At 55.4% G+C, this 17,246-nt stretch overlaps 1 protein-coding gene across 1 annotated transcript; it reads left to right on the top strand.

Annotated features, from left to right (window-relative positions):
* Nucleotides 1–1,156: 1,156 nt before the first annotated feature.
* On the top strand, nucleotides 1,157–16,953 carry URM1 (ubiquitin related modifier 1). The gene is made up of 5 exons (XM_024562376.4): nucleotides 1,157–1,246; nucleotides 5,130–5,200; nucleotides 13,816–13,897; nucleotides 15,517–15,565; nucleotides 15,901–16,953. The coding sequence occupies exons 1-5, from the start codon at nucleotides 1,212–1,214 to the stop codon at nucleotides 15,967–15,969; spliced, it is 306 nt and encodes a 101-aa protein (XP_024418144.1). The 5' UTR covers nucleotides 1,157–1,211; the 3' UTR covers nucleotides 15,970–16,953.
* The last annotated feature ends 293 nt before the right edge of the window (nucleotides 16,954–17,246 follow it).

Genomic DNA, 17,246 nt, shown 5'->3' with positions numbered 1-17,246 from the left:
TCTAACCAACTGAGCTATCCAGTAAGGGCCAAGACTGAAATTATTATTTTTTTAACATTTAAATTTTTTAAGATTTATTTATTTATTTTGAGAGAGAGAGGAAGGGAGGGAGAGAGGGAGAGAAATATCAATGTGTGGTTGCCTCTTGCACACCCCCTACTGGGGACCCAGCCTGCAACCCAGGCATCTGCCCTGACCTGGAATCCAACCCACTACCCTTCGGTTCACGGACAGGTGCTCAATCCAGAGTCACACCAACCGGGGCCAAGACTGAAATTCTTACCTGGCTCACAAGGCATGATTTGGTCCCTGCCCACCTTTCCAGCCTCATCTCTTACCAGGTCCTCTGTACCCCAATTTGCACCTTCCTGTCTCGGTGATCCAGCATATTTTCCCACCCACAGCCTTTGCACCTTCTGTTCTCCACACTGGAATTCTCCCAGAAGTTTCTCTTCCTTGACATCAGCCTAGTTAATTCTACTCAGGCTTCAGAGCTCAAGTCCAGTCCAGTCTGCTTTCTTTTTAAGTTCCCATAACTCTGGGTCCCTTCTTTCCGCTTGAGATTTTACATTTAATAGTAAGGCTGGTATGTTTATTTGATCAGAGTTAGTTTCCCCCACTGGACTGTGAGTGCGCTAAGGCAGGAACCTTGTCCACTCCGTTCACCACTGCGCCCACGGCACCCACCAAGATGCCTGGCCCACGGAGGACGTGCAATAAATATCTGTGGAATGAGTTAAATCTAAGTCGACGGCGAAGGGAGTGGGTGGATAGCGAGTCAATAGCTCAGGAGAGAGATTTCTGAGTTCGAAATAAAGATTTAGGGGTCATTTATTCAGAGGGGTGCACGGTCTCGCCCAAGCGGTGTGCCGATGAAAAGTTTGTAACTAATCCAAGATAAACAGTCAAGTGGCTCGCACTCACTGCCAAACATGCCGCGGACTCTCCTCCGCCTAGCTGGGGCTCGAACAGGTTACTGCTCGTTCTGGTGGTCTGAGCCCCGTCTCTAAAAGACAGAGGGGGGACCAAGTCCAAATGTCCCCCAAAGCACGCCCCCCCCCCCACACAGCGCCCGTGAACCTTTTCCGATACCCACTACAAGACTGTCTCCAATAGCTGAGGACGGCTCCGCCTCTTCCGCTCGCGGCGACCGGAAGTGGGTGACGCGCCGGAAGTTGAGGGGTGCTTCCTGCGAGCTCGGCTTCCTCAACATGGCAGCGCCCTTATCAGTGGAAGTGGAGTTCGGGTGAGTCAGAGAGTTGCGGGCGCCGTGGGAATGAATTGAAGTCTTGGGCCCCGGAACTCCTCTCCCTGTGCCTTGGGGTCTGTGACGTCCGAATATCCGAGGTTTCCGGCTCCTTCTTTGAGCTACGCCATCGCCTCGGAGGGCCTGAGATGCTCGGTCTCCTTTGGCGACGAGGCCGTATGTCCGGGAATAGAGGCGCACGCCCGGGTGTGGAAGTGCGGGCTGGGCACTCCTCGGTGCCCTGCGCCCTGCCGGACTCAAAAGGCGCGATTATTAGCAGGCGGCCTCTCTACCTTCTTTGCCCATCCCGTTTTGGACCAGGCTGGTGAGTCTGGCACCTGAGCTCCTAGAACCGAGAAGGACCACCCTTCAACTCCTTCATTCCTTCCTTTTGGCAGCAAGTCTACCTACAGGGTTCTTGAAGCTTTGTTTCTCGTGGGATGTGTGGCCAAGACGAGACTCCTTTCTTCCCTTTCTCAGGATTCGGGGGTGTTAAACAGATCGGAGCCCTTTTTAGGACATGAGTAAATTTGCTGAATGCCCTCCGCAGCCGTGGAGATGCGGGGGTAAGATAGCACAGTGAAGGAGACCACCCCTGACAGTACAGTGCGCACAGGTGCAAAGTGCAGGAAATGGGGCGCACACACCAATAACTGAAGAAACACAGAGCAGGGAGAATGTCTCCTCCAGCCGCTATTTTCTTCTTCTACATATGATTTTGGAGCCAAGAGAAACCGCAGAGTTTAGAAGGAAAAGAAACTAAGACCCTAAGAGATGGGTGGTGTAATTTCCAGAGTGAGATGTAAGCTGGGTCTGTGTGCATGAGGATAAACAAGCCAAGGCTTATGTGAAAGGAAAAGCCTGGAATGGGAACTCTAAAACCTCTGTCCCTAAATGCCTTTTCTTCCATGGGATGCCCCCAGTTTCTTTCATGCTTTCCCTTCATTGGGTAGTTTATTCACCAGCCATTTATTAAGTGCCTACCATGTGCCAGGCAGTGAGCCAGGCACTGAGGATACAAAGATAAATAGAACTCTGTCCATGTTCCCCAGTGTTCAGCGTTTCTGTCCCTTAGAAGTGGGATAGTCTCATGAATATTAAGTGCATTTTAATTGATTTTAATTAGAACCATACTGGTTTGGCCTCCTGACTACTTTGCTTCACTGACCCTTGGCCCAGCCATGGCCCTCGTAGCTGGGAGGTTCTAGGAGGACCCCCAGTGCTTTGACAGGCCTCAGCAGAGCTGAAAAGGGAAAAGCTGCAGACTGCCAGTGTTAAGGTTTATCAACAGCCAACTTTTCAATCTCACCGCGTCAGACGTGGTATTTTGTTCATCAGAAATGCCTCCTCTCCGGAGGCAGCTGTAAGGAATTAATATGAGGAGGAGAGGGTCCTCGTACTCCAGAGCTACAGGCCAGCTTAAGTACCCCTTTTTGACCCTGACCATCTTGAGCCTCAGCCTCCCTTACTCCTCAGAGCAACAGTGAGCTCCAGGGCCGGACAGCCTCCCTCCGCCCATTTACCCGCCTCCACCCCTGCCGCGGCGTCTCATGGGAGTCACAGCTTCTCAGGAAGCAAGGATGCCCAAGACACATGGTGAACCCACACTCCTTCTGTCTTTGTCCTTGACTCGACACACGTTTTTGCCCCTGGCCTTTCTTCCACTCCCTACGTCTCTTAGCAGACTCCCTTCACCCTTCACTCTGGACCTGAACAGGTTTGCAAAGAAGCTGCTTTGCCCGTTATTTTCTGCCTTTGGTCCCCTGGCCCTTCAAGGGTCTGGGTGAGGACCTGGCCTCTTTCCCCGGAGCAGATGTCCTCCCAGCCCCACCCGCTTGGGCAGGTTCTTCAGAAGACCACTCATACCTTTCTTACTCGTACCGGTGACCAGTTCTGCCCTCCTCCATCTTGCCTCCTGAACTGTCCTCGGCAGAACATTTCCTCAGGTCACACGGGATTCAAAGTGTGTGGTCCAGATGTGTTTTGTGCCTACGGTGCAGATGTGAGGTTCCCTCCTCCTTTTCCCTTTTCTTCCTTCCTGAGTCTGGGAGGTGTTGGCAAGAGGAGGGAGTGCCACTGAAGTTAGAGAAGAAGTGGGAGAAAGGGGCATTTTCACTCGTGGCAAATTGAGTGCCTGCTGTGTGCTGGGTCCTGTTTCAGGCAGAGCTTACATTCCAACAGGTAGAGAGGAAATAAACAAAAATTGAAAAATATAAGGTAAGAACATGATAAACTGTAAGTGAAGGCCATTTTGGGAATGTCTATATCATTCACTGGTACCAAGAAACACTCCCACCAAGAACTGGGGAGTGGAGGGAAGATGAGGAGTCTTAAGATGGAATTCTTGAGTTGACTCTGAAGAGCAAACCCTGTGAGGCATAAAAGGGTTTAGCTTTGGTTCTCTTCTGGGGTCAAAACAAGCCCCGTACCTGCCTTCCTGCATCACTCCAGAGGCTGGGTGTACACCTTACTCCTCTCCAGGTGTGCTGACAGCAGAAACCCCTCTCCTGGGGGGCTAGCGAACCCAGTGGTGACAGGTCACTCTCTGAGGCATGTCATCCCCTGGTCCTTCATCAGATTGTAAAGGGAAAAATAGCCTCAGCCTCCGAGCCTGGTACCACCAGGTTTGGCCTGGGTCCCCATGCCTCCAGCTCCCACCCCTTTTCCCTGAACCCCAACTCTTGAGCCCCTTGCCTGTGGCCCTCCCCCACCCCAGCTGCTGCATGTGCCAACCCCCACCCAGGAGAGAAGGAGGCTCTTGGAAGGGGATAAATGGAGGCTCTGTGCAGGCTCACAGCTGAAATGGCCCTGCACACAGCCACAGATGGGCCTCCTCTCCCCCTCCACATTTCTGCATCAACAAAGCATGACCTTGTTTGGATGACAGTCGCCCCATGTTTCCCCCATGACAATGCTTGCCTTGCCTGTGCCTCCCAGTGGACTGTCTCAGGACATCTCTGTTCTCTGACGTTGGGAAAGGGTGGTAGAATGGGAGGCCTCACACCCATCCAAAGTCTGTTAAGGCCTTCTCAGTTAAGATCCACGTGAGGTCTGGGATGGAGTCAGGAGACCAAGAGGGAGAAGCAGTGCAGGGCACTGAATAGTCCTGGTGTCCACATCATAAGCCCTGGCCTCTGGCCTTGGCTCCGAGCATCTCCGCTGAACCAGCCTCCCCTTGTCCAGGTGCTGGCACACACAAGGGAACCACACTATACCCTCAAGCGGCTTTCTGACCTTGAGGAGTCTTGGTTTCTTTTCTGCCAAGGCTCCTGGGGCTGAGCGGAAACCAGTCAGAATTCAAAGCCTAGTTAATAATGTCTGCTTCCCTTCCACCTTCCCCGGGACATCCTGAGGATGAAATGAGATGAAGAATTGTCTTGTAAATTGCTAAGCAGGTGGAGTCTCTCACCCTCCCGCACTGTGGTGTGCCCAGCAGACCAGTAGTGGTTGGCACAAGCAGGGACATTTCAAACCCTCACCTGGCCAGAGGAAACCCCTCAACACACAGGCTCCCCAGCATGCTTCATGGTGGCTTCTCGACATTTTGGTCATGGAAAGACATTCAAGACCATGGAGCCACATGCCTAAGGTCCAGGGGTCAGGCAGAGGTGGAGGCTGGTCTCTATCTTGAGGTTGACAGCACCATACCTGAACCTGTATGCTTAGCTGCCTCTTGAGAAAGCAAGGGAGTAAAAACAAAAGGCTGTGAATTTGGATACTTGGTTATTGGGAAAAATGATTTATATCCTACTTTACTACATCAGGAAGTCACATTTGAGAATCAGTCGCTGGTACCCGAGGTGTTCCTAAATCTTGGTTTTCAGTCTCAGCTAGGTATTTGCAGAAGCTTACCCGGCTGTCTTTCTCTGGCCCTCCTTTGCAGAGGTGGCGCGGAGCTCCTGTTCGACGGTGTAAAGAAACATCAGATCACCTTGCCTGGACAGGAGAAGCCCTGTGAGTATAGGCCGTCTGACTCCCTCCTGGGGTACACTGACCAGGAGTCTGCAGGGCCGCTCAGCCCCATTCAAGTGGGAATGGTTGGGATTTCCGTGGCAGGAGGGCAGGCGAGAGGAAGAGAAATCACCATAGTACCCTTCCCCAATCCACTCTGGGACCATCTAGCTCGGCAGGAGGGTGGTAGTGAACTTCAGTCTTTATGAATGTGGGCTCTGTATACAGACAGACTTAAATGTGAATCCTCTTACAACCTTAGGCCAGTAACCTCACCTCTTAGTGTTAGCGTTCTCATCTGTGAAGCGGGCGTGGGGATCCCTCTCTCGGGGTTGCTACAAAGAGCATGTCTGTTATTAAGATCGCGGCAGACAGATGTTCTCGTGAAGGGGGTAACCTTCTCCGAGAATGGGACAATGGGAATGGACTCACATTATGGTAAGAGTATTTAGATGAGAAGAACACTTCCAGCCAAAAAGGAGGTTGGAGGAGGGAGGTTGACTAAGGGAGACAGTGGACTTTTTTTATTTGTCCATTCAAATACTTGCTCATCTTTGTTTAACAAACTTATACTGAGCCCTTCCTGGGTGGCAGACCTTGTACCAGGCACTGGGGAGACAGCCATGAATGAGAGCCAGTCCCTGCCTTCAAAGCAGGGGTTTGCAAAGGTCCAGCTGGGCAAACACCCGTACAGTGTGGAAGCGGGCTGGCATCGCAGCTGTGGGGCACACCGCATGCCTCGCAGCGGACGCTGGTCAGAGACGAGTGCTCCGGACGCTCGGGCCTGAGAGCCTGGCTCACCTCGGGCCGAGGCGCTCTGGAGAGCAGTCGGTCGGTCATGAGGTGGCGGGGGAGTGAGGTTCCTGGGGGCGGGCCGTAGAAATGGTGAGGTTAGACAGGATTCTTCTGCAACTAGATGAGCATCTGCCAGGAATCACACGATTACTGCCCCAACTCACTGGCTGCCAGGGCTGTCTCCCCCTCCCTCCAGTCAGAGAGCAGCGGCACAGGGTAGGTCTGTGTGCCACATTCAGGGGCACACAGGGCACTGCTCCCCATCGGCTGGTGGTGGGCATGAGGTGGAGGTTAAATGTTTAAATGTCAGGACCATGGGATTGTGTGTCCTTGGTGGGGGAAGAGCGGGGGTGACAGAGGTGACTGTTTCTCAGTTCGACAGATGGCTGTGCAGCCTTGGGAGGGAGCAGGGGCCCTCAGAAGGAGTCTCAGAGATTCAGCCTTGCCCTGACCAGTGTCGTTCAGTTGGTTGGAGTGTTCTCTTGTAGCCAAAAGGTTGAGGGTTTGATGCTCTGGTCTGGACAGAGCTGTGTGCCACGCCTGGTCCAGGTGCAGATGGGAGGCAACCCAGTGATGTCTCACATCGATGTTTCTCTCCCTCCCTCCCTCCCTCTCTAAAAGCAATGAAACAAAATGTCCTTGAGTGAGGATTAAAAGAAAAAGCCCTGGCTGGTGTGGCTCAGTGGATTGAGCGCCAGCCTGTGAGCTGCAAGGGTCGCCAGTTCAATTCCCAGTCAGGGCACATGCCTGGGTTGTGGGCTGGATCCCCAGTGCGGGGCACATGAAAGGCAACCACACATTGATGTTTATCTCCCTCTCTTTCTCTCTTCCTTTCCCTCTGTCTAAAAATAAATAAAATCTTTAAAAAAAAGTTTCAGCCTTGAAGACCTGCCTGGGAAGTGATTAAAATATCACAATTATGATTTATTTCCCCCTGTATTTGTGTAGCACGAACATCCTCGGGTTTAATAATTGCAGCCCTTTTCATTCATTCTTTGGCTAAATGCTTACCAAGTGCCAGGTATGGAAGTCAGTACTTCATTCTTTCTTGCAGTTGGAACATCTTTGAGTGCCTCCTTTGTGCCAGGCACTGTGCCAGTTGCTGGGTGTTTGGTGCTGAGTGAAGCAGACGCTGTTCTTGCCCTCATGGGGCTCATGGTGTAATGGAAGTGGAGCCAGGCGGTGAGGAGGAGCGTAACTGCAAGTGGTGTCACCGGCAGGAGAGCAAAGGGTGCTTGGAACTAGACGCCGGAGTCAGGGAAGGCCTCTTTAAAGAGGTGACCTGGAATTAAGTTTGAAGGATGAAAAGGAGCCAGCGCAGTAAAACGGGGGAGACAACAGAGGTGCCTGAGGCCTGCTCCAGGCAAAGGAGCTGGCCCTCGTGGCCCAGGGACTGGAAGAAGTCCAGTGTCATCAGGGGCAGCGGCTGAGTTCGGCATGGTAGGCAAAGCCCCAGTTGGGTGCGCAAATAATTGTCACAAATTCCTAGGCAGTAGCTGTCATTGCATTTTGAAAAGTGGAAATCCAAACACAGGCGTCGAGGACCTTCCTCCGAGCCACGTGCTTATTTAAATGGTGGAACTGAGGTTCAGAACCAGACTCTAGGGACTCCACAGTCCTTGCATGGTACTGCTAACCCATCACCATTTATCCCAAGAGGCTCCCAGGGCCACGTGCCATCTCACACTTGCAGTGTACTTCCTGGTTTTTACACTTTTGTTCATTTATAGTCATGCTTTCAACAGCCACTTACTTCTATTTTCATAATGACCACAGTACATATATCCATCATCAAGGAAACCACACCTGAGAGAGAGAGAGAGAAGGGAGTGACCTGCCCTGAGTGACTCAGGTAGCGGGGGTGGGCTAACCAGGTTTGTGGTCCCTCAGCCTCCATCCGCTGCTTACAGGGTGGCCGGGGGCCTACCTTTCCTCTCCAGGATGCAAGAAAGGGAAGGAGGAGGGGAGCTGAACGGGCCTTTTTGCTCTGTCTTTGGGCCCTTGGCTGTGACTACCTCTGGTCCCTGTTTTTGTCCTGCTGTGGCCAGAGGCTTGGGTCACATCACAGCCGCATGGCTGGCTGGCAGCTGCCAGGCTTTACCCTGGCACACGGGAGCCCAGCAGTTGCCACTAGGAGAGTCTTACTCTTCCCCCAAGCCCGTGCCCAGATCGGTTGTCTGGCAGCCTTCCCAGCCCAGGGGCTGCCCGTGGCCAAGTAGGTCCTGGAGGCTCCAGCAGAGAAAACAGCAGCCATAAGATTATGGATTGTGACAAGTCCGACAAACAAGGGAACTCCGGGGTTCTGGGTCTTGGGCCAGGGGAGGGCTCCTAACCCAGCCAATTTGGGAAAAGAGGACGGGCAAGGCCAAGGCGGGGGTGGGGGTGGGGGTGAGATCACAAGAGAGGAGTCCTGGCCATGCCCGATAGCAAGTCACTTCTTTTTGCGGGCCTCCATTTTCCCATCTGTAAAATGGGAGGGTTGGGCTAGATTTCATCTCGTTGAGCTGGTTATCTGTTTCACATCTGTAGTTCCGAAATGTTCCTGTCAAGTCAAGCATACAGTTCCAGGAAGCAGGGCATGCTGACCTAGGCAGCAGTCGTGTCTGTAGGGGACACCTTCATAGCCGTCTCCATGGAGCAGGCCCGGTCCTTGATTGTGCTGACCGGGGCTGGTAGGCACCCACCCGCTTTGAGCATTGTGGCCGCCAGGCGGCTGGCGTTTATGCTTGTGCTTCAAGGATCCCTTCATTTCCAGGGGTCCAGCCCAGACCTGGTCAGCGGCCTGGAACAAACCCAGAACTTCAGGGGACAGGCTGCCCCAGCATGGGCATTACCTGCCCTGGCCCCCAGGAGGAGCCGTGTCTGCCTCCCCTCTCCCTGCCCCTCTTCCTCCGCCCTGCCATTGTGTCAAAGGGTGGCCGACAAGGGAGGGCAGGAGCTGGAGGGAGCTCCCGAGCTTTAAACTGCTTAGCATGCATTTCACAGCCTCTCCGGGGCCAGCTGTTCCTTTCTTTGCTCTGGGGCCTGTTTGCTGATCCCCTCCCCATGGCCCTCCAATCCCCCCATCCCTCCCAGTCCCTGTGCAAAATTGCTTTTGAAAAGATCCACTTTCTGCTTAATTAAACAATGAGGAGCGTCCCTTCGCACATCTGTAAACCTCCTTCTGAGGCCAGTTTAGCCCACAAACTGCTCCATTCTTACCCCCATTCACTTGTAAATGGACTCTCTGATGTTCCCTCTACCCTCTCTTCTCTTTTACTCCCCCTATCCCAGCTCTTTCTTCTCCCTTTCAACTAAGGCCTGGGGTGGGCTCCCAGAAGAGCCCTGTCTTAGAGCCCAGTAGACTTGGTGGGGACTGGAGTGGTCTAACCTATGGAAGAGAAGACTCAGGGGACCTGGGATCTGCCTCTCCCAAATCTGCAGGGCAGGCGCAGGAAGAGGGGACACATTTGTTGGCCTGGTCCCCGTGGAATAACCAGGCTCGGTGGGAATGGCAGGAAGATAGATTTCTGGCTGAGAGAAAAGCTCTCCCTGAAGCGTTCAAAGAGAGGCTGGACAAGGGTCTGTCACAGCAAGGATTCGATATCAGATAAGACCTTGAGATTGTTCCTTGAGCTGAGAAACCAAGACTGACACTGTCGGGGGCCCTGCCACAGTGGGTGGCCAGTGTTCTCAGACCAGGACAAGCCCGCTGGGGTGACAGAGTCCCGTGAGCCTTTCAGGTTCTCTCTAAGGGGCGTGCGGGGTGCCCAGTTGCGCGCAGCTTTAGGCTCTGGCAGCCCAGAGGATAAGGAGCCCTAAGTCACTGGTCGTTTTTTGTCCCAAATAGTGCTGTGCGGGGTGGGCCCGCTGCTGGCTTCATGCCCGAATCCTCACGGCAGCTCTTGGGTGGTTGGACTTTTACCCCATTTGTCAGAGGGTGACCCTGAGACTTAGGGAGGTAAAGTGACTTCCTGCCCAAGGCCATCTAGCACCAGTTCCCGCCTCCAGACACCAAGCCCTTAACCACTCTGCCCAGGGTGGCAAGCAGCGCCCATCACTTGCTTTTCCCCAGATGGGCGGGGCAGGTCACACAGCTTCCTGCCCTGGACACCTTGTGTTAGGGCACTCCTCTCCCTCCTTTGGGGCTGCGTGCCCAGGGGCACTCTGGCCTGTAGCAGCCACAGCCTCAGAATGTGATTCCTTGCAGCTGGGTTGTCCTGGCCACATCTTAAAGTTCTAAACATTTAAAATGGAGAGAAGAGGAAGGTTTGAGATTTTGCGCTCTGACATATATCATCAGTTCAGCTCAAATAAACTCTTACACAGCTCTGGCAGGTGTGGCTCAGTGGATTGAGCGGCTAGCCTACAAACTAAAGGGTCACCTGTTCAATTCCCAGTCTGGGCACATGCCTGGGTTGCAGGCCAGATCCCCAGAAGGGGGTGTGTGAGAGGCAACCACACATTGATGTTTCCCTCTCTTTCTCCCTCCCTTCCCCTCTGTGAAGACAAATAAATAAAATCTTTAATAAAATAAATTTTTAAAAATAAACATACAAATCCAATAAATAAATAAAGTGGAGGGAAGCCCCAGTGTCTGGGGCCCCCTCACCACTCTCCCAATCCCCCTGCAGCTTCTGATGGAAAGGTAGTGAATCCCACAAACAACCCCAGCCAGTCCCAGCACTGTCTGATTAATGGTTGGCTGACTACCTCACTCTCCAAAGCAGTCTGAGCACACTCCCAGGGCGCCAGCCCCCAGGCAGAGTGTGGAAGCTCAGGGCATCGAGAGAGGGCAGAAGGTGCAGGTTCTTCTTCTGAATCATAGAATTACAGCATTGATACGCCAGGCACAGCACCAGGAGCTTTACATGAATCATCGTATTCCATCCTCACAGCCGCCCCACGAGACATTCTTACCACTTCCATTTTGCAAAGGAGGAGGCTGGGGCTCGCGGAATGCCTTACCCAAGGTCCTGTCACTGGAAAGCGGGGGAGCTGAGGTGCTGCCCCTGGGCCTCTCTGCCGTGCACCGTGGCCAGTGCGGGTCCTCTGAGCGCAATCCAGTGCTGGTGACGCTGTGTGTTTGCGCTGCTCTTGGCACACGCATCAAGGCAGAGGGACATGGAGCGCGGCCCTGGCAGTGTGGGCGAACGATGCCCCTGGGGTTCACGGGGTGGGGGGTGGGGGTGGGGCGTCTCTCCCAGAGCAGGCCCCTGCTCAAGGCCCACACTTGCCCTGTGGGATCTGGGTGCTGGCTGCTGCTCAAGCCAGTCCTCTGGCCTTCCCTGTTCTGTTACCTTGAACCTGCCAATTCCTTCTGCCTCAGGTCTTCCCATATGTTCTTCCTTCTGCCTTCCCCCGGCCTGCCCTGCGCATCCTTCAGGCCTCAGCTTCAACGTTAATATCGTCAGAAAAGCTTTTTCCAACCCTACGCAAAGGAAATAACGTCTGTCACACCTAATAAAATATGTAATGTCAGCTCCGTGAGGGTGGGTTCTGTGTCTCTCTTGTTCACTGCCATTTCCCTGGCACCTGGCATATAGTAGTTGCTCAGTAAATATTTATCTTACAAATGATTGTGTGGGGTCCCAGGAGGAAAGCCACCCTCTGAGGCAGTGGGAAGGCAGGGGGACACTGGGGCGAAGGGAAAGTGAGACTCCCCAGAGCCGCCCTCAAGCCACCAGCCCCTGACTCTGCTTAACCCTTCCTCCTCCCCTGGGTGCCTTTGGAAGCCGACCATCTGGCTTGGAGGCCATTTGCATATTGTCTGGGCCTCAGCAAGCCCAGCAAGATGTCCCTGGGGGGTGTTTCAGGCCAGGCCTAGGAGCCCTCGCAGCCTGCCGTGAGTACCCTCTCTCCCACCCCCAAATCCAGGCATGGGGGAACAATGAGGATGGTGATGTGGTGGCCTCACCATGGTAACAGGTTATCAAGAATGTGGGCAGGCCCGGGGGGTGCAGAGGAGGGAGGGAATGACCTCAGCAAAGAGCAGCATCGTGATAAATGAGCCAGCGCCAGCACCGGCAGCAGACTCACCCCCAGCCCGCCCCTCCGGGGCTCTGTGATGCTGCCATTGCTTGGGTGACCCCAGTATGACCACCAGCCACCCCACCCCCAGCCTGTCCAGAGTGGAAGAGAAGCCCTTCTTCTAACAGCTGGGTCTGGTTCTGTACGGGATGGCCAGGGCTGTGCAGGTGCAGTTGGTGGCCCTCAGGCCAGGCACTGCCCAGTCCCTCTTAGCGCCTCTGCACACACAGGCAGAGCCTGGCCCGCCCGGGCAGGCTGATGGATGTGCCAGACTCCGGCAGCTCTATCGAGCGGCCCCAAGATGTATGGGCTGGCAGCCCACCAGACAGTGCCGCGATGGAGGCCACAGGGAAACCTCTGAAACCCAGGCCTCGAGAGGACCACGGCCCAGAGTCCACACAGACTGTAGCCCATTGGAGGCAACACTCCCGTGCCCTGCGCTGCAGGGACCGTGAAGACCCCGACCTGCTCTGTGTAAAAGTAGGAATTAAAATTGAAAGGTGACGTCTCAGTCCACAGACACTTTGCCCATAGCCCTGTGCTCTGCTGGCCACTTGGGGAAGTTGGCCTGGAGCAGAGGGAGCAGTTCTGTCCAGGGTGCAGCTGACCTGCCTTGCGGTGTTGGTGCCCAGGCCACGGAGGGCAGCTTACAGCCCTGTCCAAGGCTGGCCCTGTGTGTGCGACACACCGCTGGGGGGCCCGGACCGAGAAGGACGGATGCTCTCTCCTCCACCCAGGCAGCCCTTCTCTCCGCCACATGCCAGGACTCTGACTCTGGGTGGAGAAACCAAGGCATGGAGGGCCCTTTTCCAGCTCAGCCTGAGACATTCACTGGGGGTGGGCGTGGCTAGTCCCCCGCTGGCTTCTCAGAGACTAGCTGTCTCCCCAGGGCCTTCAGTCCTCCCATCACCGGAGGGAAAGAAGGGACTCCCACAGCCAGAGGAGACGGTCAGTTCGAAGAGCAGTAGCTGAGAGCCGTAGCTTTCGAGGAGTTTCCCGAGCCGGGTTTCAGTGTGCTGTGCCCTGGGACCCTGCTCCTAGGAAAAGAGAGGTGACCCTGGGGACAGGTGGCCCTGAGCCTCCACATGATGTGCAAAGAGCTTGGTGGCGGTCCCACAACCACAAAGTGGCAGATATCAGTGCAGGGGAGCGAGAGAGGCCCTTTTGACCCTGAACCTCTTGCCTCCTCAGGGTGGTTCCCCACAGCCCCAGGGTGGGGGAGGACTCTGTGAAGGGAGGCCTGGGGCAGTGACTGGTCAGCTCTCTGGCTGGTGAAGGACCCCGCTTTCCCTCTGCTGGAGGAAATTAACTGATGTTATCAGCTCAGCAATTGTTTTTCTTCCCTCACAAAGGGAAATGTATGCAGACCCGCCCCCCTGCCCCCCCCCCCCCCCAGAGCCGAGCAGAATCCGCTCTGGGCCTGGCCAGAGAGGTGAAGGTGAACTCTACCTTCAGGAGCCTCTCAGAAGCCTATCTGCGGCAGTTTCAGACCGTCTTCCAGGACTTGGGGGTGGGGGCTGTCGTCCAGCCCCTCCAGATGTGACAGTGCCTCCTGCTATCTGCCTTGAGTCCCCATTGCCTTTCCAAGCCTTCAGTAGTCTAGGTGACACTTTCTCTGAGGACCTTTCTGGCAAACCACTGGCCCCTGCTAACCTACTTCCTCACCTTGGGAGTCCGCAAGACCAGGGGCCATGGCAGCTCGGTCTAAAGGAGGCCCCTGAGCCCCATATGCTCTTCCTTGTGGTACAGGCAGGGCTCGGGGGGTCGGAAGTAACCGGGGTTCACAGCAGTGTGTTCTGTGCCCTCCTCTCCAGGGGACATCCGGAACCTCCTTGTCTGGATCAAGAAGAATTTGCTCAAAGAGCGGCCAGAACTGTTTATCCAGGGAGACAGCGTGTGAGTCCCCTCTTCTCTTCCCCGAGGAGGGTGGGCAGCAGGGAGGCGCTGAGCCTGTCTCCATGTTGGGCCAAAGCCTTCTCCGGGTCTTCTTGTCCCCTTGCCGTCCCCCAGGCTCCAAGGAAAGAGCTTTTGGTTTTCTTGTTGCCATGCTTGGTGGTTGGGAATTTTTTAAACACCCAGGTCAGGGAACTGGTACATTTCTCAAGAAACTCGGATTCCTCCTTCTGCTTGCCACAACTTGCTGTGGAACCTTAGGCAAGTTACTTTACTTCTCTGGGCCTCAGCTACTCTTCTCTGTTCAAAAGTACTGAGGACAAGATGCTACCCAAGGTCCCCTTCATTCCTTGACAATCTGGGACTTTCTGCAATAATGGAAGTGTTCTATATCTGTGCTGTCCAATATGGTAATTGGACGCTGGGTACGTGAGGCTACTGAGCCCTGGGAATGCGGCTAGTGTGAATGAGGAACCAAATACTCAGTCTCACTTCATGGTAATTTAAATTGAAACATGGCTAATAGATACCATATAGCAGCGGTCCCCATCCTTTTTGGCACCAGGGACTGGTTTCGTGAGGCAGTTTTTCCATGGTCAGGGTGGGTGCGGAGGGACAGGAAGGAGAGCTCAGGCCATCTAGCCAGCTTGCCGCTCACCTCCTGTTGTGCAGCCTGGTTCCTAACTGGCCTCTGACCAGTACCTGTCCAGGACCCAGGGGTTGGGGACAGCAGAGGTCTAGGATTCCAGGGAATCACTGTGCACACACACGCATACACACATGTTTGTGTTCACTGGAGACACCCCTACCCTCGCCCACAGCTTCTTCACCTGCCCTGGCCCAGCTCAGCCCCCTCAGCAAGGAGTCAGGCTCCATGTGCAAGAAGTCCCTTTACTACAACAAGGCCAGACGAGTGCCTACAGGCGGTGGGCAGGGCACTTGTGGGACCTGTCCATCTTCCCTGAAGCAGAGGTCACCAGGAGATCCTGGGGGCTAAGGCTGCCATCCAGCCCCGGGGCTCAGGTCATGGTCCAGCAGTCATGGAGGCCACCCCCCGAGGACAGCAAAGCTGTGGGCCACTGGCAGCAGGAGCCAGGCTGAGGAACCAGTCTGAAAGTCAGCCTCACCTGCCTCACACCAGGCAGGGCTGCTCTTGGGCTTTCAGCTGCTCAGAGCCCCTGTCGGCCACCCCTGGTGTGGCAATGCCGAGGTGGACCCTTGGGAAGACATGCTGCTACCTGCAGGTGCCCCCGACGACTCAGGCAAGCAAGCCCCTCGCCCACCATCCCAGCTCACCCTCGAGCAGGCCTTGTGGGGAGGCCCTGTCATTTGCCTGTGTCCACCTGGGTCGCCAACACTCAGAGAAACAAAATGACCTGCCTGAGGTCCGGAGGGTAGGGGTGCTGGAATTTGCACCTGGCCCCACGGCCATGACTGCCACACCAGGTTTCCTTTAGATTTAGACTGTCACCTCCACTTCCTGGGACATCTGTTACTGGAACATCAGGAGGGAAGGCTCCCATCACATTCTCCTGCAGCCCAAAGGTCTAAGCCTCGCCACCCTTGCAACTAACTGCCCCCTGCCCTTCACTTCCTGCTACTCACCACCGTCTTTCCCACAGGCGGCCAGGAATTCTGGTGCTGATTAATGATGCCGACTGGGAACTGCTGGTCAGTACCTCGGGGACACCCTTCCCCAACCCTCCCCTTGCTGCTCTAGTCAGAAAGGCTTTCCATGAGGCCTGGACAGGGCGCAGAACCCTCTGTCCCACCCTAGCCTCCGTGCTGAGGCTGTTCAGCCTCCCATCCCAGGAAGAAAAGGGGTAGCTGGGGGAAGGGGTGAGCTGTCCTCCATCCTGGACATCTGCAAGTTAAAGTACAGGGTACCTGGTTCTCTGGTAGAGTCTTTCTCTCCCAAAGCAGCCAGGCGCACCCCTGCCCCTGACACTTGGGGTGAAACTGGAAAAATGGCCCTGACGGCCCCCCTCATCTCTCTCCTGGACCAGGGCGAGCTGGACTACCAGCTTCAGGACCGGGACAGCGTCCTCTTCGTGTCCACGCTGCACGGTGGCTGAGCTCCCCTTTCTGCACCTGGGCCCCCCTTGGGGTGGGGAGAGCAACCAGACCTCCCCCTGTCCCCCTCGGCTGCTTTCTCCCCTGCTCTGTCCCCTGAGCCCCCTCAGGCAGGGAAAAGAGGCCAGGTGCGAAACCGAGCCTTTCGCAGGCACGTGAGCAGGGGCAGGCAAGTGCCCGAGCCCAGCCCTCCCTCTCCCAGCAGCTGAGGTGGGGGAGGGTGCCCCTCTGGTTTGTTGAGAGGTGTGGGGGCGCAGGGCCAGGTGACCTAGCTGCCTTCCATTCGTATGTCTCAGTCTAAACCCTGAGTGACCGCTGACAAGGTGCTCCAGCTCCAGGTCATAGTGTCTTCGTGGGAAAGATGAATGGTCCTCAACAGCTGATGGGATGCCCCCTCCCTTCTCAAACACTGGAGGTGTCCCTGCCTCAGTTTCCCCATCTGGACAGTAGAGGGCTCTGCCTGTCCCCCACTGATGTCATTATGGAGCCCCAGCTGGGGTCCCCTATTCAGTGCTGACCCCCTGCCCACCACCCAGCAGCTGCTCTTCCAATCACACCCCTCCTCCTGCTCCCCCCATCCCCAGCCCTTGACCCTGGCTGGCCTTCCTCCACTCCCCCCCCCCACACACAGGCCACCAGATGGGCTCCTGAGACCTTCTCCCAGCAAAAGGCTGCCTGCAGCCCATAATGGAGAGGAAGGAGTGGGCTTAACCTTGGACTGTCAGAGGCCTGGAAGGGTCAGTGTGCCTCAGTTTCCTCCTCGGCAACAACTGATAAATTACAATGTCTGAAAATGGGGGTGATACTGATGTTACAAATTAGGCCCTCTCTCCCTTCCTACCTCCTGCAGGAAGCAGGATTGGGGCAAGCAGCACCTGGGTGGGCGGGGCGGCTCACCCCTCCTCCTCCATCCCTTCTGGAAGTCTTGGGGCCTCAGGGTCTGCAACAGCTGGCCTTGGGCAAATAAAAGACGAGGTTGTTTACTAGCCTTGCCTGGAGCTTTATCCCTAGAAACCAGAGGCACCCCACATCCCCTCAGCCATGGTCTCTGGTCCACTTTCTTCGCCTCCACCCAGGGATTTCAGAGCTGCCCTTCACCCAGAAAAGGGCAGGGGTCGAAACCCTTGCTTGACTGCGAGGGGGCGACCTGACAGGGCTGTCTGGAGAAGGGGGTGGCCCAGCCCAGTCTGGGTCCCAGGACACACACTTCTCACATGTCTGTCTGAGGCCAGGCTTTGTCCCACCGGCTGCGGCCAGCAGCCCCAGAACCCACAACGGG

Source organism: Desmodus rotundus, chromosome 1 (genome assembly GCF_022682495.2).
Source record: "Desmodus rotundus isolate HL8 chromosome 1, HLdesRot8A.1, whole genome shotgun sequence".
NCBI lineage: Eukaryota > Metazoa > Chordata > Mammalia > Chiroptera > Phyllostomidae > Desmodus > Desmodus rotundus.
Note: the sequence above shows the minus strand (reverse complement) of the source record. Positions and strands in the feature narration are given on the sequence as shown.

Excerpts from the sequence above, each read along its gene's own strand:
- URM1 (XM_024562376.4), top strand. The coding sequence starts at position 1,212 with ATGGCAGCGCCCTTATCAGTGGAAGTGGAGTTCGG. Across the intron at positions 1,247-5,129 it reads TCAGTGGAAGTGGAGTTCGG|AGGTGGCGCGGAGCTCCTGT; the intron begins GTGAGTCAGAGA and ends CCTCCTTTGCAG. Across the intron at positions 13,898-15,516 it reads TTTATCCAGGGAGACAGCGT|GCGGCCAGGAATTCTGGTGC; the intron begins GTGAGTCCCCTC and ends TCTTTCCCACAG.